The 23597-nt window shown below is 42.1% G+C and overlaps 1 protein-coding gene across 2 annotated transcripts; it reads right to left on the minus strand.

The window, feature by feature from the left end:
- Positions 1-219: 219 nt before the first annotated feature.
- Positions 220-23509, minus strand: TGS1 (trimethylguanosine synthase 1). 2 transcript variants are annotated; one of them, XM_055091009.1, is made up of 11 exons: positions 23469-23509; positions 18938-19002; positions 17008-17180; positions 15842-16658; positions 13566-13683; positions 12479-12565; positions 11099-11273; positions 9027-9333; positions 6806-6964; positions 5045-5188; positions 220-1395 (listed from the first exon to the last, which is right to left on the minus strand). In XM_055091009.1, exons 3-11 carry the CDS (start codon positions 17065-17067, stop codon positions 1079-1081), a joined length of 2184 nt encoding a protein of 727 aa, XP_054946984.1. In that variant the 5' UTR covers positions 17068-17180; positions 18938-19002; positions 23469-23509; the 3' UTR covers positions 220-1078. The 2 variants fall into 2 exon arrangements, with proteins under 2 accessions (XP_054946984.1, XP_054946983.1); XM_055091008.1 differs by having other exon boundaries at positions 17008-17204.
- Between the last annotated feature and the right edge of the window lie 88 nt (positions 23510-23597).

The raw sequence follows: 23597 nt of genomic DNA on the forward strand, positions 1-23597 counted from the left end.
TTATGTTTATGCAGGCCAGGAGCCCTGGAGACGAACAGGATGAAACAGGCATGGATTTAACTGCTAAGCACTTCCAGTTTTCTAATAACAGTCAAAAAGCCAGGGACTTCTCATAAACACGTTCTCAAGTAAAGAAAGACCCTGAATTTCTTTCTGTCCAATCTCTGTAACAGTCACACAAGAGGCTCATAGAAGTTCTTCAGTAATGGCTTACCTGGTCGATATTAGCATTTCTTGGAAGAAAATAAATGATATTATTAGTGATCTTCTGGGAAAGCCTGAAAATTTCAAAGGTGGACAGTAGTTAAGGAAAAGTAACAAAAACAGTAGTTAATTTCTGATCAGAGATATATTCTTCACTTACTACATCATAACCCAAATGTACTCTGATATGTAACAATACCCTCTAATGGGACCTAAAAGAGAATTAAGTAGCATATTGTCCCCGATGGGTCAGGATTAGAGGTTAAATCTATTTATTCAATTATCCTAGTGGTAGGAAACCAAGAGCCAGAGACACACATTCTTTCTTTCGGCCATTTCCTAGGTTTTGCGACAACAGGAAGAATAGGAAAGCACAATGCCGCCTCTTTCTGGTAAAGAGGAAAGACAAGTAACTCTGTCCACTGTATTTTTCTAAATTTTAATTAGCAATTTAAAACACCATTCCTGTTAGAGTCATACATGACTCCTCCGGGGAGGAGAGATAGAGAAAGGGACAAATAACAAATGGTATTCTTTATGAAATAAGGGTTTGCTTCAGCATCCTGGAAGAGTAACAGGGAAACTTTGGAGACACAGAGGATTCAAGTCAGTGAGCTGAAGAAAAGTTAGGGGATAGTCAGCCAGACTCTAGGGACAGGTCTTGAGGAGACCCCCATTTCCAGACAATAATTCCACACAATTAATGCCTTCTAGTTCTTGTTTTGTGATGGTAAAACTGGAGAGCAACCAATGGAAATGGAACCTCACAGTTACATAAATACAATGTTGGAGATCACTCACCAGTTAATTTTTATGCAAAACAAACTGGAATCTATCAAGTGCTATTAGCTAATAGCTCTCCTCTTCACTCATTTCACACACACACACACACACACACACACACACACACACACACACACACACCCTTTCTCTCCACACCCACTGAGGAAACTCTAAGGACTTCCAAAGGATATCCATCAGGAGACATCATGGCGCTGATGTCAAAGATCTTGGCGGTGGCGTAGTCTGGTCCTCCCCAAGGCGGGCTGAGAAACACGACGTCAGCCTTTAAACGAGAAGCCAGCTGCAGGAAATCTCCACAGATGAACTCAATTTTGTCCGCTACCCCGTAAATTTCTGCATTATTGCGAGCAAGATCGATCTTAACAGGATCAATATCAATGGCGATCACTAAAATGGGAACAAGAAAGATGAGTTAAATGATGCTGATTATTAGTTAGATAGACTAGTTCATCTTCTGAGCAGTCGGTTTATTTTCTGTGCAAGACCCTTCTTAAATGACTTTTTAAAGGGAGATTAGGCCATATAGATGAGAGAGAGAATTAAACATTTTAATCTAAACTAGAAAGATTCCCTTGTGTGGTACCAAGAAAATGTGACTGAAGGGTGTGGCCTTCAGAGCTGCCTCAGTCAGCCCGCCGGGCCGAGGCAAGTAGTGACGGTGGCCACCCAGCAGCCACTAAACCCGGTCTGTGGTCAGCACGGGGCTCTGTGCTGTGCACAGCCGAGCGGCAGACACTTGGGAAGGTGATGGCTGCATGGAAAGCCTATAAAAGATTTCAGATAAGACCAATTTCCTCAAAATGAGGCAACTTCCAAAGGAAGCCAAATTTGACAACTTCTACCAAAAGGCAAAATAAAACACCTTTTGACAAACCTATACAGCCAACTTATGAAGAAGAGATGTAAAAACATCTGCTGGTGACGTTTAATGAGACATTTTAGGTAGAGGGAACAGATGTTATGTTTTCACCACACGGGCTTTCATTTAATTTACTGCAATTTCGTAATTAGCAACACAGACCTAAGTTAATTCTGGCTCACTCGTGTCTTGCAGTAAATTACTCAAGTGCACCTGTACGTGCACCGGGATGTCAGTGGCAATATTTTATATCTGCAAGGGCTAAGTGGAATCCTGATACATACACCATGGTCGTCAGGGAAACAACTGCATTCCAGAAAATACTGGTTTCAAAATTTGTTAATGCTTTTGAGAAATAATGCACTAAATAAATCCCTTGAACAATGACTATAAGCACCAGTCATGTTGCAAAATCATGCATCTGCATCACTATTTTTTCTGTTCTAAAAAAAATAACATTCATATTTATAAAAGAGAAAAATGTCCTTTTTAGCTGCTTAATCTGCTACATTTATAGTATAGAGACAGATGCAAAGATATACTGACAATAGCAAAAATTCAACGGAAAGAAATGCCTTTCAACACCCAATGTATTCAGTTAGTTGTCATGTTTTCATCTGTGCTCCCCTCGGAGGCCGTCTTCGTTGTCAGGCCTAAGAGAGTGCGAGCAACTCAATCTAGCACGTGAAGGAAGTGCCGACAAATGCTGGTGGATACTATGTAGAACTGTGCTGTCCAGTAATGGTAGCCACTAGCCACATGTGGATATTACCTTTAAATCGATTCCAAGTAAATACTATGAAGAACTGAGATCCTCAGTCGCGCCGCCATATTTCAAACGCTCGATAGCCACGTGTGGCTAGTGGCTACCATGCTGGAGAGTGCAGATACATTTCCATCATTACAGAAAGTCCTAACGGGAGACCCGATACAGAGCCACTGGAATTCATATAAAGGGGGAAAAAAAACTTTAACAGCAAAATGCAAACTCTGGGAATTCTCTAACCATTCAGTTGAGTACCTGCGTAGACAGCAGCTATGTGGGTGGAAATCGGTCTGACGCAAAGAGATCGTGCCGAATACACACGCCATTTTCTCATGTGTATGCACACAAGCGCGTGTGTGTACAGCTGACCCCTGCACAACACGGGCTGCAACTGCACAGGTCCACTTATAGGTGGATTTCCCTTACTAGATGTGTGGGACGGGACCACGTGATCTGCAGGGGCTTGAATCTGCAGATGCAGAACATCAGGTACAGAGAGCCGACCATATGTTACGCTCGGATCTCTGACCTGGGGGCGGGCAGAGTCAGTGCCCCTAAGCCCTGCGTTGTTCAAGGGTCAAGTGTGTGCGTGTGTGTGTGTGTGTGTGTATAAAGAGTAATTGATTACATGCATATGTGTACACACACACAACTGTACTTCGAACTCCCTGCCCCAGTGGAGTCAGCTCGCCCACACTAGGGCAGCACCCACCACGACTGTCAGAGCACCCGTGAGCCCCTACTGCTTCGGGGAGAAGGTCCCGGGACACCACGTTATGAACACACTGAGGACTCCTGAGCTTCCGCCTCACAGGCTGCGAGCCAGACCGCGACCGCACCCGGCAGGGGTGGAGTCTGGGTGTGCCTCCTTTTCTTCCCAGGGGCTGGAGACCTGTAGGTGTGAGTGATGGGGCTGTGACGGAGTCGGGCAGAAGCAGTCTTCTTTAGCTTGGGACCCACCTTAGACATTTTCCTTTACCAAATGTGCACTAAGCTACAGAGAGCCTTGGCAACAGACCTGTATTCGTAGAAATACAAAACTACGATATGGACTGTTTCTGTAATATTCTGAAAAAATTTCCAGATCTATCTGCTGTTTTATCAGAGGGCAGATATTTTAATTCATGTTACAGTACAACGCCAAATGAAGACAGATTTTACAACTTTTGAGGAAAAAATCATTTCCATGCAATAAACACTGTTTTGAGCTCACAGGAATGGCTTATCTGGCAAAGGCAGAGAAGAACTTTAAGAGAAAGTAGTAAATTCAGGAAAAATAAGAAAGTAACTACTCTTCCGGTAAATATGAAAAGAGCTTTCATGCAGACTCTTAGGAGACCACACAGAGACAGCACACGTCAGGACGCCCTGCAGCGTCGAGTGACTGAATAGGGGCCGCGGCGCGTCAGCGCTGGTCTTAAGATCAGTGTGGGGCTGCCCTTCATCAGTTCCTAGCTCCTATATTATGCTTTCCAGAATCACATGTTTTCCTAGTTAACATAAAGAACTTTATATAAATCAATAAGACAACTGAAATTTACTGAAATGGGAGCTTTATATATAAAGACATCGGTGAAAAAAAGATTCTTCAGAGTATGACTTAACAGTTGCTATCTCTAAAATATCACATTCTACTACATTTCAAAAAGAACTGAGAAAGAAAAGGGGTATCAGGTACAGAGAAAGCCAAGTAAAAGCCCCGGCTTCCCGACTCCGCTAAGTCAATTTGGGCGACTGTCCAGTTTCATAAAGCCTTCTTTCCCCTGGGAACCAGCACATGTACCGCCGACCTGACACAGTCCCTAGCAGATATAGACTGATGTATCAATAGTTTAACAGGGGTTTTCTTTCTTGTGGTTCTGAAGTCAAACAACCATGAGGACAGTCCAATATTCACAAGGTTCTTAGCGTCTTAGGATGTCAGAGCTGAAAGGTATCACAGAGGTTCTCTCAGTTTAATGTCTCCTTTCAGGTAAGGCTAAAGGATGCCCAAGGTCATACAGATGGTGAGGGACACAGAGCTGGGACTCGCTGCCTACTCTTCTCTTCTTCCCAAGAACAGTCTCCCATTTTCGTGTTTTTAGTCTTATGTAATGCTATAATCTGGGCTCCGCCAAGCTGTGTCTGTGTGATCTTGGGCAAGTTACTTCATCTTTTATTTCTTGGTTTATTTGTGAAACACAGACAGTAGTAAAAGATACATATCACAAGATCGTTGACTAAATAAATACATATTAAGCACTTAAACCAGTATACAAAGTGTATACTTAATATATGTTAACTATTATTGTTAACTATTTGGCATTAAATTATCAATTATTAAATCTCAGTAGAGATAGGCTGAAGCAAAATGAAGCCTTTACTGAATAAACCGAAATTAATTGACGAATAAACTACTGATGACCAGTTACCTCTCTTTCCTGTTAAGGCAAACTGAATGGTATTTCCTCCGACTCCACAAAATGCGTCGACTATGGTGTCACACCGGAAGGACTGGCTGACCCTGCCGGCGATGTGCTCGGCGATCTTCTCCGGTGTAACTGAAAACCAGCCCTCTGCGAAGGGAGAGGGCTTCTGTTACGACATTCCATGGCAAGAAGCCAAGCCAAACACAAACATAGCAAACATTACTATATACTAAATGCTTAAAAGAAATTACTTAGTCTCCCTTTCAAAAAATTATATATTATCTAGTTTGAAGGAAAAGGTCTATAGATCTTGTTACAAAAGGGGCAGCATCATTCCCAGACCCAATTTCCACAGAAACAACCACCTCAATTCTTGCCTGATTCTTTTGCAATATCCCTCCAACAACTGAATGCAATTCTGATTTTTCTGTTTGAAGTATTAACAACTGACTACCTATCATGGAAAATGGAGAGTTAGCTATTTTAATTGACCAACTCCCCAAACTTCACCGAGGTTCCCAATTATTTAATTCCCGAAGGGCAAGCAGGGAACCGCATCTGTACAGGACACTTAGCAAAATCTGCACGTGTCTAAAGGGTCAGAAAAGCAAGGAAGTGAGAGCAAGACTGCAGAGCTGTAGGCTCAGCAGAACCTTCATCATTTTCAGAAATGAGGCCCCATGTCCACTCCACAGAACAAAAGGACACTGCCCTCCTTCTTTCCCAATAGAAGGAATTTACGTTTTTCAGAGAGATATTTCTCTGAACAAAATGATGCACCAGTTTTCCTGTTCCCTTCCTTCATCAAAACTTTAAATGGCTCCTCACTGCTGGAAGAATAAAAACATAAACTCCTTTTATAGAATTAAAAGCTTTTCTCCAGTCGTATTTCCCCAACAAACTCTTATGTACTCTCCCTGATACACAACGTTTTACAAATAATTTTAAGAGGCTCAGAGAAGCCCTGAAACTCCACACAGATCAATACCTCCTGATTTGGACAGTTAATAAAGACCAATGTCTAGGTATAGCCCCAGCATGAAAGCAAGCCTCAAGTTTGCACAACTGAGTTTAAGTTAGCTCTTCACGGTCACGGTAGGAGAACTTGAGAAAGAATTCAAACTTTCCAGTGTTAAGCCATTAACTTACATCTTTCTGCACATCAGATGTTCTGTTTAATAATCTATCAATTGCTTTTGCTATCTATCCTAAGATGCAAAAAATACAGATTAAACCTGAGTCTGAAGTTTAAAAAACACATATGTACCCAAATTGAGAGACACTGTAGAAAATAACTGGCAGCTGTTCTCTGGAAAATGTCAAAGTCATGAAAGACAAAGAAGCTCAGGAACTATCCCAGATTAAGGGAAGCTAAAGGAACATGAAAATAAATGTAATACCTGACCCTATACTGGAAGAAAAAGAATGCTCTAAAGGACATGATTAGTATAATTGATGAAACTAGAGTACTGATTTGTTGATTATGATATTGTAACAATGCAAAATTTGTAACTTTATCATTGTCACACAAAAATATCACTGTTCTTAGAAAATACACACCAAAGTGCTAAGGGGTAGGGGCAACCGGATCAGAAAACACACCTACACACATGCGTACAGAGAATGACAGAGCAAACGTGGCAAAATGTTAAAAATAGCTCAATCTGAATAAAGGGGACATGAAAATTTCTTCCCATTCTTGCAACTTTTCTGTAAGTTTGAAATTATTTCAGAATGACATTAAAAATTACATATATACCTTACCTCTGTCTAATTTAATCCCCTCGTCAAAGCGGGAAAAGAGCCTGTATCTCTGGGCCCAGTACTTGGCCAGCTCGGGCACAGCAGTGATCTCAGGAGGCAGACCTATTCCCTTCCTGGTCTTGCTTTTCTTCTTCTTCTTCTTCTTCTTTTTATCTTCAGCTACAATAAAAGAATACAAATAATACAGATGCTCACTATAGAAAGAGGAAATCACAGGTGAATTTATCTAAAGTGTGGCCACGGCAAATAGCTACAGTTTGGGACTGCGCTCCAGCACATGTATGCAGCCACACGCCGGAGGGCGGAGGGCATCTGGAAACAGCACTGGCTTCAGCTTATAGCCTCCGTTTTGCCACTTCTTGGCTCCTTGAGCTTGGAAAAGTAAACCAGGCTCTCTAAGTTCCAATTTTTAATTCCTCAAAAAGAATGAATGAATGGGGAGTATTTTAGCTACTTACTTCACAGGACTGTTAGGAGATGTGGAGAGGTACTATTATAGGTATAAAAGTTATTACATAAGTGTTTCTTACATAAAGTTGCTTTAGTGGGTGAATTACGGAAATTCAAACATTTCCCTTCCCTTCTTTAAAACTAAAGCTCCCAAGGACTGATTAAGCGCTAACTCTCAGCCACATCAACCCTCTGAACCTAGCCATGACCTACAAGTCCTACAGCCTCTGAGAAATTGAAACAGGGGTCACTAGCTCCATTCAATAGAAAAGGATCTCATTCATTCACACTGACTTTTTCTTAGATAAATGATTTTTATTTGTTTGGTTATTTGGTTTCAGTTCTGAGCAGATTAGATGCAGCAACTTAGAAAGACAAGAGTGCTGTCATACCTAAGTATGGTGACAAGAACTGATGCTGACAAATAATAAACATTAAAGTAAACATTGAAGTGGTCCTCAAACAAAGGACTGTGTCCTAAACCGGTCATCTGATCACCGCAAACAGCAAAAGGTGCCATCGATAGCAAAGTGCAGTGAGTTTCTCAAGGGAGGAGACGCTAAGGTTCTGAGTCAAAAACTCTTTATTGTGCAAGACCATCCTGTACAGGACTTAACATTAAGTAATCTAAAGTATGAAATGCCAGAATCCCCCAGATCGATCTAACCCGTCTTCCAAATACCTGAGATGGTGGTATCACCCCAGGTGAGAACACCAGCGTCGTGACAAGTGGTGGTTAGGGAGCTAGGGTAGGGTGGAAAAATGGGATTTAGAAATCACACAACTTGGTACCAAGTTCTAGCTTTGCTACTTACTGGCTGGGTGATCTCGGGCAAATTTCTTATTTTCTGTAAGCTTTACTTATTTATAGAACAGGGACAATTTCACCTATCTCAATGGGCTACTTTACAGATTAAAGGAGAACAAGGCATTCTGATTTCAGAAATCTGCAAGTGCCACGGGAACATCAGTTGTACAATGGCAATAAAAATATTAAACTACTTTAAGTATGATGTTTAGAAAAGCAAAGAAATATATAATACAAAGATCACAGGTTTACACACACGGAAAAAAAAATTAAGATTCAAATAAGGTATTTCGCTCAATACTAAATAAGAAAGCATCACAAGTATAATTGTTTCATTAGGGCACGTCTGAAATAATTCATCAGTAAAAATGAATACTATGTCAAATGAAAATGTCTGCCTTATAAAGGCCATAATGTTCCACTGAGTATAACTATTATAAAATAAATTCAAATAGTACAAAAGGGCATAAAGTGAAAATGCTACCCTGTTCCTCATTCATCATAGCCAACTACTGTAAAAACTTTTTCATGTCAATGTACCATCTAGAAAACAAACATCACTACCAACCACCATCACCACAAAAAACCGACAAGAACAAAACAATTATCCAAAAGAAAATCAGGGCAAGCCTAGATTTCAACAGGAATCAAAGGGACTGGCACCTCTAGCCCACGGAACAGAGTGGTGGCGGCAGAGACCAGTCTTAATGGCACAGATGGAGGTGCTCGAACAGCTTCCCCTACTCTTTAGTCTTTTATTTTATCATGCTTGTTCAGCCAAGGATGCTCTGGGTGCAAAATCATGGCCATTAGCACATTACACTAAATATGCCTTGTTTCAACTTACGAATAAACAGCAGTGAATCCTTAGGTATAGATGATTCGTAAGTGATAACGAAGGAAAAACACACGTAAAACAAGGAACTGAAGTCCGTTAGCAAGCGGGAGCACATTTAGCCTCACCTTCGGCTTCTGCCTGACGACGGTCTGGTGCAGCCTGGGCGCGGCAGTCCCCCTCATCTGGCACCGCGGCTTCCGTGCCGCCCCTGTCGGTTCTCTCGGTTCCCACTTCCGCAGCTGGAGACACGGCACGACGCTTTCCAGGTTCCGGCTCACCCGTCTCCGGTGGGTCATCCCCCTTTTCCACAGACACTTCTTGTTCCTCTGAATCACTGCTTGTGCAAGTATCTTGCACGTTGTTATGAGAAGCTGGCTCCTGTGATGCTTCGTCATCCATTGGTTCATTAACCCATTTTAGGAATTTTTCTACCTGAAATTTTAAGATGTTACGAGCATGCATTAATTCGCAATTACACAGAATATTTCCACCTGCTTTACCATTTGTGACTTGACAAGCTGTGTCACGGTATTAGCTCTGATAAGTACCCTGTATCATACAAGCTAATGTGAATAAGTAATTCCAACCTAATTACACTTTGTTATCTGGTTGTACCATGACCTTATTAAAGAGCTCTTTAAAAGGAAAAAAACACATCAGCTTAAATAAACACAAGACTATGACCTTCCTGTTAGCAATTAACACTAAGAGGATAAAGCTCTATTGTGCCAGTAACTTTCCATTACGTCTTCTAACAATATAACCGTAATATATACTACCATTACAAATGTACTTACCTGTTGTTGAGCCACTGCTTTTAGCTTCTCAAATTATATAGAATTTTCTGTAATGGCCCCAGCTATACAATCTATGTTGAATGGTACTCAGCATCAAAGATGAACTCTACAGAGCTTTAGTGCCAATCTGTTAAAGCAGTGCTATCTTGGAAAGAATGTGAGCTGCCTTCTAATGAAGCAGTAGAGCCAGTAAAATGACCTTAGAGCCAGTAAAATGACCTAAGAACTAAGTTTCTTCTCTGAAATGTTAACCAGGCTCAAGGTCAGACGATACATACTTCCTTGCAATCTTCTGTAACAAGAATACTCTTCATAATGGATCTTCATGACCTTCCTAAGGGTCAGGAAGTGAGAACAAGAGTGACAGAAGGTGGACATGGACCACGACCCAGAATCTTCCTTTGAGGGGACTGTGCCTATATATCGATCGGACGCCTAAGAACACAACAGTCACATAACGTTCTTCCTCGGCAATACGTGGCAGTCACGTTTCTGCTCTTCAGCTACAGATGAATGTACGGGAACTATCACATCCAACGCGTTATAAAAAGGCCCGTCGGACTGACTGAACTGATACTGGGAAATTTGTTCCACATATAACCAAGGCCACTAAAATATTAAAATATGACCAGTAACCAACCAATCTGAAATATAATAAAAATAAAACCAGCTATAAATTTGTAGCATGTTTTGGAAAAATGGTGACGTTAAGGAAGGATAATGTACCCTAAGGGTAAAACAAAGTCATCGTGGGACCTGAGGTTTTGTTCCATTGCTCTACAGAGCTGCTGGAGGGGTGACAGATACAAAATTCTGCTCACTGGATGGCGCTTCTTTCCTATATTGGAGAAGGATCACTCATCAAACCGAACAAAAGCAATTCTAACTACTTTTGTTTTCCAGGTACATAGAAGGCAGGTACAACAAAGTCTAAGAGAGGGGACATAAATACTCCAGTTAACAATGTGAATCACTACATTAGCCTTGAGGCTCATGCCATTTGGATGAACTTGTTAGTGCAAAGTCTGATCGATCACCTCTAGATGACCTCAAGATTAAGCCTTTCAATAAACGCTGCATCAGAAATTGGACTTCCAGGGTCCTACTTAGCCTGAAACAGACGAGCTGTTACTACACACAAGGCGATTTTACCTATTTATTGTTCCATACACTACTCCTATGTAGCTTTCAAAACATCCCCCTCTCATATCAGCCCCAATTACCCTTTTGTCAAATTCAGTTCACACAGTATAAGCCTTTAGGAAGCAAACGGAAAAGAATTTTAGGTACCCTTATATCTGGTAGAAACAGGGTTCCTGTTTGCAAACAGAAACTTTAAGGAGTCAAAGGTCACAAAAAGGAGACTCGATTTGTAAATATAAAGCAAAATTTATACACACCTTACTCAAAGTTTTGCTTTTCTTGAAAAGAGTTTTTCCTGGCTCCTCAGTGAAGAAGATGTGTTTGTTTTTCATATTGATTTGTCTTCTCATGTCCAAGTACTTTGACTTGTACTTCACATTCCTGTGTAGATACCTGACCTGCCGGTGACTGAAATTTGAAATTCCACCATATCTGTGACCAAAGCAAAAGAAGTGGACTCAAACCTTAGGGTCTATGAATCTGCTTCCTCGTATGAAAAGCGAAGAAAACGAACAATTTTCACTCTTTTCCTCTTAGCAGCCACTATTTTAATTTCATTTTTTTAAATTATGGAAACTATGAAATAAAGTGAAAAATGCAGAGGACTTTTTAAGGTCTAGCTTGTATGTTAATCCCCAAGTAAATGTGAAACACCAAAGGTGGGAATATCAACATATCTTACAGATAACAGAAAGGAGAAATTACATTGTAAAATGTAATAAAACAAAACAGCAGGAAACTATAACCCCAATGCATGCTGGGGAAATATAATTTTTTCTCACAGTGAGGTGATGCCAAAGCTCTTTTAACAAGTATCTGGATATGTTCAAATTGTCTTAAAAGTGGCCACTAGATTCTTAAATCAATACGAACTAACCTAAGAAGCAAACCCCCCATTACTAAAATAGAGAACCTGCTGATCTAACCATCTGAATTTTTCCAGTCCTAAAAGATATATGTCTGCTATGAAGCCTTCGCTGACTCTATTAAGCCTCACTAACTGCCTCTCTTATAGACTATGAGGGACCCACAGTGTAATATATAATTTAGCACTTATAAACAAACTCTGAACAGTTTGGTTTTAAATGTCAGTTGTTATCGTCTACCTATATTATAAACTTCTTCATAAAAAGTGTATCTTATTCTTCTCTTTAAAGTGAAATTAGGTGCTCTAAAATAGAAGAATAGTTAAATCCCAGGTAACAGAATAAATCTCTCTGAGTATATACCAGCAAGAGCTACCTAAGTAATTTCTCAATAAAATTACATGCGGGTAGAAATAAATTCTGCCAGGAATTTAAATGTGGCAGTTATCAGGAAAACCCTTTATGTTATTAACTTTTATGAACTCTAGCCTTAAATGACTATATGGCTAAAGTACACAGAAATGATTACAATTTTGTAGAATAAAAACATTGGATTGCTATGAAGTGCAACCGAGTTAATACATGTGAATATATCAAATGTACAGTGATAGCTCTACAATTCTTACTAGCAACAGAGGTGAGCGCTTTAATTGTAACACCTCAAATGTTATGAAATACATAACCATTATTCGCTATCTGAATATCAGAGAGCTTTAGGAGAGCTGAAGTGGTTAAGATTTCTGGAGGACAACGGCATTTATGGAAAATTACTTTTGTCCTGAGCCATGCTTGAATCCTAGAAGGGAACCGTCGACATCCAAGTCTGAATCCGGGTTTTCATCGATGTCCATTTCATGGCTAAACAGATAAACAAAGCAAACAGTGATAAGCCATTATCTCCAGAGCCCACCAGTTCAGGCAAATATTTAAAGGTACATACAGTCAACCCCTGCAAAGTTTCCCACCACAACGATCAACCACAGTTCGCAAACGCAGGAAGACAGGAAGAAGAGTACTTTAATCAGGATTTTCCAAATGAGATAAATTACCTCGCAGTGTTTGGGACACAGCAACGGGCACTGAAATCTTAAGCCATGTCAAGTAGTTTACCTCTATTCCTGAACAAATAAAAATTTCCCCATTTTCTTTTGGGAAAACACCAGTTAACCTGCAGCCTTAACTAATCTCCTAGGTGATATCTCTAGAGGTTGTCCTTAAAAACAAACAAGGAGGGCTTCCCTGGTGGCGCAGTGGTTGCGCGTCCGCCTGCCGATGCAGGGGAACCGGGTTCGCGCCCCGGTCCGGGAGGATCCCACGTGCCGTGGAGTGGCTGGGCCCCGTGAGCCATGGCCGCTGGGCCTGCGCGTCCGGAGCCTGGGCTCCGCAACGGGAGAGGCCACAGCAGAGGGAGGCCCGCATACCACAAAAAACAAACAAACAAACAAACAAGGAAACATTTGAGAAGTATCAACCCAACCAAGAAAATTACAAAAGAAAAAATACCGTTAAGTAGGCTGTGATATACGTAACTCAGTAACCCCCATCTTTTGGGGATACCTTCTAGTGATCCCTACTACCTGGGCGACAGCCACAAATGCGAACGACGAGAAATAACTCGCGCAAATTAAGTTAAGCTCGCTGAACATTTATGGAGGACCCACAAGCACGTACAAGGGCCCAAGAATATAATGCACACAGAGTCTCTGCCTCTGGGACTAGTGGGAACCAGAGGAGGAGTTAACAAGCAACATACACCGTTTGGAAGGAACACGGCCGAGGCACACGCTTTAGGTACTGAGCTACTGGGCCTCTGCCGCTTGCTGCCACGCTCGGCAGAGAGAGGTAGTGTGCGACTTGCCTCCGCTTGAGTTTGCCTGGCTTCTGTTCAGGAGGATCTTCGCCACCCTCATCTCCATCAGCGCCGATGAGGCGTGGTCTGTCTTTGATTGTGTTTGCTTCTGAGGACTCTTGTGAATCTAAAGAGGTAGAGATACTGCAGTTGATTTCCGCCCTTGGTTTGACAACTCTTCTATCACTTGCAAAGGCAATCAAAGTATTCCGGGGCCTCTCCTGCAATGAACTGTATGCTAGACCACATCCATCTATTCCACACATCTACATGCAGAGTGTGCAGCTCAGTCTATTCAAGTCTAAAAGTTTCCATGACCTAACTACTTAAAAAGTGGACTACAGGGAACTCCCTGGTGGTCTAGTGGTTAAGACTCGGCACTTTCATGCCTTCACTGCTGTGGTCCGGTTTCGATCCCTGCTTGGGGAATTAAGATCCCACAAGCACTGAGGTGCGGCCAAAAAAAAAAAAAAAAAAAGAGTGAACTATAAAACTACTTTTTCCTCACAGCTGTCTGAATCTATACAAATTAATCCACAAAGTTACCTCTGTGATAGCTGTTAGCTATCACATTTTGATGGGATTCTAATCTAAATGACTCTAAAAATGGCATGGTCACATTTGATTAAAAATAACTTCTCTTTATTAAGAAGCAAATACATCTAACTGCCTCTAATATAGCTCTTAAAGTAATAATGGAAGTAACAGAAGGACAAACACCACCATTTAAAAAGAGTGTTCATAACCTGCGGTGGCTCCGCTGAGGCACGTGTCTGTGTTCTGTATTCCTTCGGACGGGAGCAAGAGGGCTGGGTCGGACCAGAAGTGGAGAGGGGTCTACCCTGGAGAGGGCGGGAGCTCTACTGTGCGAGGACAGGCTATTTCAGGACACCCCAGCCGCAAACAGTAGAGCACATACGTATGGAGAGATGCAGTGTATGCCTTACGCTTCGGTCTCAAGGAGGATCCAAAACAAATCAAAGCCTGGAGTTCTCAAATTGATCCTGATGGTGGTCACACTGGAGCCAACTGCAGAAATGTCTAATTATATACCTAACTAAGGGAACACGCAATAGGAACAGTCTATACACACACCTTAGAAAACAGGCAACACGAAGGCAGAGACTGTGAGGTTTACTATGTTTAACAAAGGAAGGTAAGGGAGGGTAATCAAAAGGAGGAACATGAAGCAGTTATTGACCAATATACATACTCCAAGGTTTCTGGTCAAAATAAGAACAGGACTTATCAAAAGACTAATATAAAATACTCACATTAAAAAAGGATGAAAATAACAGCAAAATAGAAAGGAATGAGAACACCATACTGAAGTAAGCTCCATTGTAAGAGGACAGAGAAGCTCATTAGTAACTCTCTAAGGGAAACTGTAGGATGAAGTAAGATCAGTGATCTGAGAGGAGCAAAGCAAACCCACTTGTTAAGTAAAAAGCCAAAACCTTTTGCTTTATATATGTGAATGAGGCTGAGAAGAAAATTGCTATAAACCAGACTTTTCCAGCACCAAACATCAAGGATGCCAAGACAACAAGTCAGTGGGCTTCAGGAGAAGTTCAGGTTATAAAAATGTCCTCCTCTCCCACTTTTCTGCTGCACCAGTTGATGGTCCCCTTCTCACAAAAGCCTTCTTGTCTGCCTGCTCTAGCTTCTCCTAGCACACCTCTCACTGGCTTTCTTTAGTCCCGACAGTGGCACCAGTCTGCTCAACAATTATTTCTTAATCACTCAGGCAGGAGTCAACCAAGTTCCTTATCCTGGATATTTTATGAGAATCCTGAAATCAATCCGTCCAGTTACAAAATAATCTTATGCCCTGTTGAGACTCTCTATAGAGCAAGACTTCACGTGTCCCCAGTGAGTTCCAGACATAACCCCCATTCAGATGTGCCTAACGGCAAATGTATGCTCACAGCTACTCTTTAGCACGTCTCCTATAAACTGAGTTGCTCCAGAGAAACTTGGACATTCCAAGCTCACTCTAAAACTAGATTTCTTAATGGATTTCCAAGTTGTAATTCACTGGCCACCAAGGTGCAAGAGGAACGAGTGATACTTTTGAGAACCCTATGCAAATATTCTTTTTATTTACATAAAAGGACAATAACTTGTGACATAAAAGTAAGATGGATTAGATCATTTCACTATCACACCATAAAATGTAGCTGGCATTATTTAAGTCCACCATAAAGGATTAGTGTTGGCTACTTTGCTAAACAGACTAATTTTGTTAACCATTGCTCAGCAGGACAAATCCTGGCCGATCTTACCCTGAGTTGGCTGGCTTGTGCTTCTGTTCCCAGACAAGCTGCTCTCCTTGCTTCCTCCATTACATGGCTCACTCTGGCCCGAAGCAGGGCATTCTCTTCTGCTGTTAACTTCACTTAAACACTGATATCCATCACAACTCACAGAGGGATGTAATCGGCTCTGCTCCACTTCCTCTGAATTCAGACTTATATTACTAAGTCCATCAAGAATTTCATTATGATCTTTATCACCCGAACGAGAGCTTTCGCTGCCCCTTGATGAAGATGGAGAAGAAAGTTCATCTGCTTTCGTGCGATTTTCGCCTTTCTTGTTGTCAACTTCTGTTTTAGACCCACAAGTATCTGTATCCCAGCTTTGTGAAGCATCAAAAGTCCAACCCTGAGCTTCCCAATACTGAAACTGTTCCAAATAATACCAGTACAGCTGGCTATAATGCTGCTCCCATTCCTCCTTCGTATTAGGGACGTTCCAGGGTTCTGAGCACGGCGTCTGACCTGCATGCTTTTCTTGCCAGCTCTGCCACAGCAGTTCCCCCCCGTATTCCTTCCAGTACTTCTCCCAGAGCTCTGTAATCTCCAGCTTTGGAGGTAATGTATTTTCAGCAGGAAGGTTCTCACCTTCAATGTCTTTTTTGGTTTGAAGTTTATACCTTCTGGTGTTCTCATTCTCAGATGAAGATGGATCATCTGAAGCCAAAATGTCATCTTCCTCACATTCTTGTCTCCAAGATTCTCTCTTAATTTCATCTAAGTACTTCTTTTGATGTTTTTTCTTTTTCTTTTTTGTTTTAACTTTGTTTCTAGTATTCATAGATACCTACAAAGGTCAATAACTTGAATATAAATTACACTTCAGAAACTATAAGAGGTGGAATCTAAATCTATTTTGACATTAAATTAAACAAAATACCCTCAACCCCCCAACCTGGGTTTCAGTTACACCAACAAGTGAATCTTACTATCTGCGTTTCCAAGAGGAGCAACAATCACACACGGGACGTACCACAACCTGCAGTTTTCGTTAACTTATAAACATGTACGTACATTTAAAAAGAGGTGAGGTGCCCTAATTCATGAATGCATTAGATTTGGGATAAAAAGATTCCACGTGACATTTTATGAAGAAAACTAAGAAACAGAAACAAGCAAAGTAAGCTAATACTTACCTCAAAATTCTTATGTGCAGACACCCTACCAAACTGAAGTGGCAGTCCCATGCTTCTCATGAGTTCAGCCTCAGAATCAAGTTCACTTTCATCTGGGCCTACGTCTTTGCTGTCACGTGACTCTGCAGTGCCCCGGGAACGACCACCTTCTTCCTCTTCTGTAGCTTGCTCTCCTACACACAGCACTGTTACTTTAGCTTAGTTTTAGAGAAAATTTAGACACAGGTTTCATCATCCTCATCTTAAAGAAAAGGAACCTGAGACCCAAAGTTATTACATGACTCGCACGAAGTAAGGGTGTGCCAATGTGAGCTTTTCAGGGGAAGAAAAATAAAAGGAAAAAAAAAAAGGAACTGATGGGAATATGGACTTGTGAAAAAACAGCCAACTAAGAACCAAGAGACAAGCCCTAGCCTGGCTCTGCCGGCCGCCGTCCGCCCAGCTGCTCACTCGCTCCCTCCGCGGAGCACCTCCTCTCGCTGGGTGCGGGGCACAGTACAGAGGACACACGAGGGAACACAGCAGGGCAGCCCCGGGGAAAATGCCTGCATTTCCACATCCCCATCTGCAGCACTGCTGCACTCGCTCAGTGGATTTAAAATGATGACTCGTGGAGTTATTTTAGGAGCTATTAACAAGGCAGATGAGAGGTAGGTCTTCAGGCCCTCCACGCGTACTTCAGTCACGACTGGATTTACACCCTGGGACTCTGTGGGGAAGTTCATTTAATGAAAACGTTCTGCTGTTAAAAGTCTGAAATCCACTGAACTGGAAGATCCTTTCAAGCTCTCTGATTCTAGGTCTTACAGAAAACCTGCTTTATCATAACAAAAGCAGTTTTACTTTTTCCTAATGTGGTATCTAAAAGTAGATCATACCACTAATTGGCCAAATGCCATCCAAATGCTCGATTTTAAGATGGGAGACAAAACCCTTTATATATTAGCATACACTCAACTAGGGCTGGGCTGCACTGCAGCTCCATGATCTCAGGCAACAGAACAGGGACTCTTCCCACTGCAAAGATGGAGACCGAGAAAGAGATCTGAAGGGCACAAATTCTATTAAAAGAAAGAGGGGAAAAGTCACCTATCTAAATAATGAAGGTGGTTCCCCTTGCCACTCCACGGAATGAACTTGTGCAAGCTCAGCAGAGAGCAAAACAGGGAACGAGGTTCGGCTCACCTCGCGCCCCTCTCACGGTGTGCGTGTTTTCTTATGTTAGGTGGGACCCTAGGGTCGAGAGAAATCTTCTGCGTACAGTGTAACCCTGAAATGCAACCAAACGTTCCATCCGGCGTGTAGCTGAAGATGCAGTGATCTGCGCCATCACCGTGAGAGGTGGGGGTGTTCGAGGGTAACGTGACACGCTCGCTACTTGTGCTGATTTCAGCCTACACCTTGGGCCGCAGTTTTCCCCGTGTCCAGAGAAACATAAAAGATCCGTGTGGAAAGGACAAATGGGGCCCGGAGAGGGAAGTCTGACAGAGACCAAGATGGTTTTCAGGTAACTAGGTGAGGCTCAAAGCGTAGAACAAATGCTATTTGTTATTTGGGAAAGATAATCCAGATTGTGGCCTCTTCACATCAGCCAAAAGGCTGTGGCTGTTCTCTTGGAGTTTATCCTGAATGGTTTATGTATAAAACTGTTGAAGTATTTAAGCGAGGAGGCCGTTAGCGCGGGGTGGCTCTGATACCTCGGTGGCCTCCCCGAACAAGCCAAAACCTAAGCCAGGGCCAGGCCACTCCGACCTGAGGAAACGGGGCTTAACCGCCACACACGAGCAGCCCAGAAAGCTTTCCCAAGTAAGGCGGCTGCGCCAACTACGGCCAGGCAAGTAATTTCCTCGCTTTGCTTCCGCCTCTCCTCTGTACAGTACCACGGTTAGTTTTAGCAAAAAAAGGGCTATGTAGCTTCATACCGTATTACCTGCACTGTTGCCATCGTCTTTAACGTAGTAGCCTTTTAATCCCAAACTGCACAATTTCCGATCTCTGTGAAGCAAATTAAACAGTCAATATTGAAAAAAATTAAACCATAAATTTAGTGAAAAAACAAGCTTAAGGCAGCACAGATTCATAAAAAGGTTAAAAAACAGAAAAGCTGTCTGCTAATACATTCTTCTTATCTGTAATACAGAGGTAACAATACATACCTCATAGGGTTCTAATAAGGATTGACTGCACATGTAAAGCATTTGGTATATATCACATGCAAAGCACGCTATAATGATAACTACTAATTTATTAAAATTAAGTGGCAATTCTGGATATTGGGGAAAGAATCTGATCCTCCTTGTGATATACAAACAGTGAAATATTCTTTAAATTTGCTGCAGAAAGTGAGCATGAACGTGAAAAGATTTATCTTACACCTTTACAAACCCACACGCAGACCCTAGTCCATTTGCAAACAGGCCAAATCATCCACCGCCTAGTAGATAAGATATTCATGGTCTGAGCTAAGGTGGTTTTGCGGACCAACAGAAAATTAAGTTCTAATTTTATTAAACTGAAACGTAAATCGAAATAAAACAATTCAGTCTCAGAGTTTTAAAAAGTGAATAGTTGAACTTTTCTTGACATATCTACTTCTAAATTTTTTCTCTACTAAGATAGGAATTTCATAAGCAAAATAAACCTAAAAGAACACTTAAAATAAAGGGAAGTGGGGGAATTTTGCTATTATCTTCCTACCGGTACATTAAGCTATAATAAACTCCGTCATAACTGCCATAACAAGGCCATCTGCAAGTAATAGCTAATACCACTTTTCCAATGGGAGCAACAACAAATTCAACCAAACAAAATTCTTGTGTACTTGATATAGCTCACATCCCCATTTATTTATATTTGACACTTTATAAAACGTAACATAGGTGGTGACTTAGCAGGACAGTGAACGGGGGAGGGGATGAAGTGCAGATGTGCTCTGGCAGCATGCCCATGGACCCCCAGCAACTTGAGGCCTGGGGGCGGGGGCAGCCACAGAAGGCATCGACGTTGTGCCTGCCAGTACCCAAGGGTATGGGGCATGAAGGTGTCAGGTGGAGAAGAGGGCCGATATGGTTGCAAGACTGATTACACCGAGCAAATAAGTGAATGCACTGAGGATAACGACAGCCAAGATTCTCCAACACACACATTTGTGTATGTACGTAAAATGCGCTGTAGCCTGCCTAACTGTGTCTGCCCAGGGTGTAGAAGCACTGAACACTCAGCAGCAATGAGCACAACGGGCGCCCAAGTCTTAGTTTCTAAACCCTGCTCTCCACTAAAAGGAACACGGCACCTTGGAGAAAGGGCGCTTCCATGTTGGAGCGTAGACTGTAAAATTATATTATTGTGCCGGAAGGTTAGGAAGAGCGCAAAGAACGCCAGGGACCCATCAAAAGGATACAGGAGCCAGTTCAAGGGGCTCCCACCAGCCATCTGAGATGAAAGGAACACCAAAATAAATGAGGAGAGTAACAATATATCCATGAATAAATTAACTGTCCAGAGTCCATGTTAATAGAAATAAGGGAGTGAACAAACAACGGGGAGAGAAGGGAAAGTGCTCCACAGAGAACGCTAACTAACAAATGTAGGAGTGATGGACACACTGAACCGCTCTTTGGGAACCTCAGAGGTAGCTGGCTCAGACAGGAACCGGGCTACTCTTCGTTGCGGTGCACGGGCTTCTCATTGCGGTGGCTTCTCTTGTTGCAGAGCACGGGCTCTAGGCGCACGGGCTTCAGTAGTTGCGGCACGTGGGCTCAGTAGTTGTGGCTCACGGGCTTAGTTGCTCCACGGCATGTGGGATCTTCCCGGACCAGGGCTCAAACCCATGTCCCCTGCATTGGCAGGTGGATTCTTAACCACTGCGCCACCAGGGAAGTCCTGTAATGGTTATTTTTAACAGCCCTGTAACACTGTAATTATATGTCCACTTCATATAGTGTAGAGAAAATTAAGTGTGTAGATGAGACAGAATTATTACTCCAATTATTGAACTCATAAGACAGTATGTTAATGTAATGTCCTCAGAAAATAAAAATTAGTTACAATATTATGTTCTATTTCCTGCCTTTGAGGGGAGGTGTGAAAATAATCTTCTCTTAATTACTGAGCAGTTATTTGGCACCTATGCTAAAGCTCACTTTCTGTTTTCTGCTACATTGGACTGACCTTTCACTTTAATAATCAATTTGAAGTTGGCCAACAATCAAATGTATTGTTCTTAGAGTTTGGAAACAGACTTTCCCTACCTAGAAAATCAGGGTTATACTCACGAGCCTCTGAGCTTCCAGCATGTCTCCCACTCCCAAGGACTTTTCAATGACTACTGGCGACAATTCTAAGACTGTATCTCCAAGACCTTTATGTTCTAAAGGTTTATAATTTGAGCATTAACTGATCTAAAGGAAAAGACCAAGTCACTCTTTTCTCTTTACCTATTTTGAACTTAGAAGGTAGTTTAAAAAAGTGAAGTAGAGCTTCCAAGTTTTAAGAAAGGTATGAAATTATCTGTAATGAAAAGAATGCACATTTTAGCTCAAAAAGACTAAATGCAACATAACTGGTGATTTATATGGTAATTGAATTATTTTTGTTGTTGTTGTTTTTGGCTGCGCGATCTTAGTTCCCCGACCAGGGATTGAACCCAGCGCCGGCAGTGAAAGTACTGAGTCCTAACCACTGGACTGTCAGGGAACTCCCAATTGTATTTTAAATAAAGTGGCTTTAATTGAAATCCAGTTGCATATTGTTTTCTACAGGTAAGGTATTTTTCTCAACTTTTTATAACTTACATTCCCTCCCCTTCTTTTCTTTTTCGGGAAGGAGACTTCATGAAGACGGCACCAAGGCTCAAATAGGCTGCAGGCTAAGAACCAAGGACGTGCCTTGGCTGGTATGTATATAAGATTCATTCTAGGCCCGCACATCGCTGCTACTAGAGGCATCTTCAGAGATGCAAATCTGAACCTGTCCTCTACAAAGTCCTGCATGTCTAGACCCTGCGTATCTCACCAACCCTATCTTCTATTTTTCTTTCCCAGTCATTTTGTTTCCCTTTCACAGGCTTTCTTTTGCTCCCTCGAGGCTTTTTACAGAGTTCTGCCTTGCTGGGAATGCTTCCGCCCACTCAAACATATGCCGGTTTATTTCCACTCACCTTTTGGACCACTTTTCAAACGCTACTTTCTCTAAGAAATCTCTGTGATCCATGGCAAAAGGTTGGGTTTTTGCTATAAGAGCACCTGGCACTTCTCTCCCATCTTGTACTTACCACTATAATTAACCAAGTAATTACGTACCTGCTGTTTTAATATTGATCACCTTTGCTAGAAAGTAAACTCTAAGGATGTAGGGATGGGCTGTGCCTGATACCCCAGTGCTAACCAGTACCTACCACGACGGAGCACAAAGAGAATTCGCTGAATGAACACACGCCTGCATGAACACAGAGACGACAGTATGTTGCTTTTTTTTTTTTTTGGCCGAGCCCTGTGTCTTGCGAGATCTTAGTTCCCTGACCGGGGATCGAACCCCCTGCAGTGGAAGCGCAGAGCCCTAACTCCTGGACGGCCAGGGAAGTCCCCAGACGACAATATTTTTTCATTAAATTTAATACAGCGCTTAATTTTTTTTCCGGATTAATTTGCCGATTACTCCACAAAAACACACGGCGAATAGTAAGAATTCCTTCCAACTTAAATTCTGTCTTAATTCTATAATTCTAAATAAACTATATTAAAAGTACCACATAAAATTCACTTCCACAAGTTGGATCTAACAATAAGCCAGTGAGAGGATTAGGGTAGATATACCTGTTTCAGAGATATAAAAAAAAAAAAGGATAAAGTGAGGGAACTCACACACCCTATACATACATATATATATATATATATATATATATTTTTTTTTTTTTAAATCCCTAAAATCCAATTCTTGAGTCAGTGCTTTCCTACCCACTGTCTGCCACGCAGGGCAATTTGTGGCCGAAACAAGTATTTTCCAAAGATAAGCACGGCTCAAAAACTGATGTGATTATAGTTAAAGCTTTTCTCCCGGGTAATGAGAAGTTCTATTTATGTGCATTTGCGCTTTAATAAACCTTAAGGTTTAAAAAAAAGATGTTAACCAGAAACGTTACTCATCTTCAAACCTCCACCCTGTGCTATCACATCCCAGATCGCTTTCGTTTCACTTCCCCGCAGCTTGTGACCGTCCCCTCAGTCGACGAGTGTAAAATGACAAACACGGGCCACCACATTCTCTCCTAACAGCCCGCAGAGCAGACTTACTCCATCACTTCAAGGCCGTGGGCGAGCACGCCGTAAAGCCCGAAGACGGTGCTTCCTTTCTCTCAGGCACCACTGTACCCGACGGTCGGACACTCTGGCCCCGGTCCTGGGGATCCATCGCCACCCCAACCCCTACAGGTCGAGAAACCGAGAGGCCCGCGTGCGACTTACTCCACAAACGCCCTGGAGCAGAGGCAGAGGATGCAGGAGCCCTCCCCAGACACCCTACCAAACTGAAGTGGCAGTCCCATACTTCTCATGAGTTCAGCCTCAGAATCAAGTTCACTTTCATCTGGGCCT

Source organism: Physeter macrocephalus, chromosome 15, assembly GCF_002837175.3.
Source record: "Physeter macrocephalus isolate SW-GA chromosome 15, ASM283717v5, whole genome shotgun sequence".
NCBI classification, from domain to species: Eukaryota; Metazoa; Chordata; class Mammalia; order Artiodactyla; family Physeteridae; genus Physeter; species Physeter macrocephalus.

Excerpts from the sequence above, each read along its gene's own strand:
- TGS1 (XM_055091009.1), bottom strand. The coding sequence starts at position 17,067 with ATGAGAAGCATGGGACTGCCACTTCAGTTTGGTAGGGTGTCTGCACAT. Across the intron at positions 16,659-17,007 it reads CTGCACATAAGAATTTTGAG|GTATCTATGAATACTAGAAA; the intron begins GTAAGTATTAGC and ends TGACCTTTGTAG. Across the intron at positions 13,684-15,841 it reads CACAAGCCAGCCAACTCAGG|ATTCACAAGAGTCCTCAGAA; the intron begins GTAAGATCGGCC and ends CTACCTCTTTAG.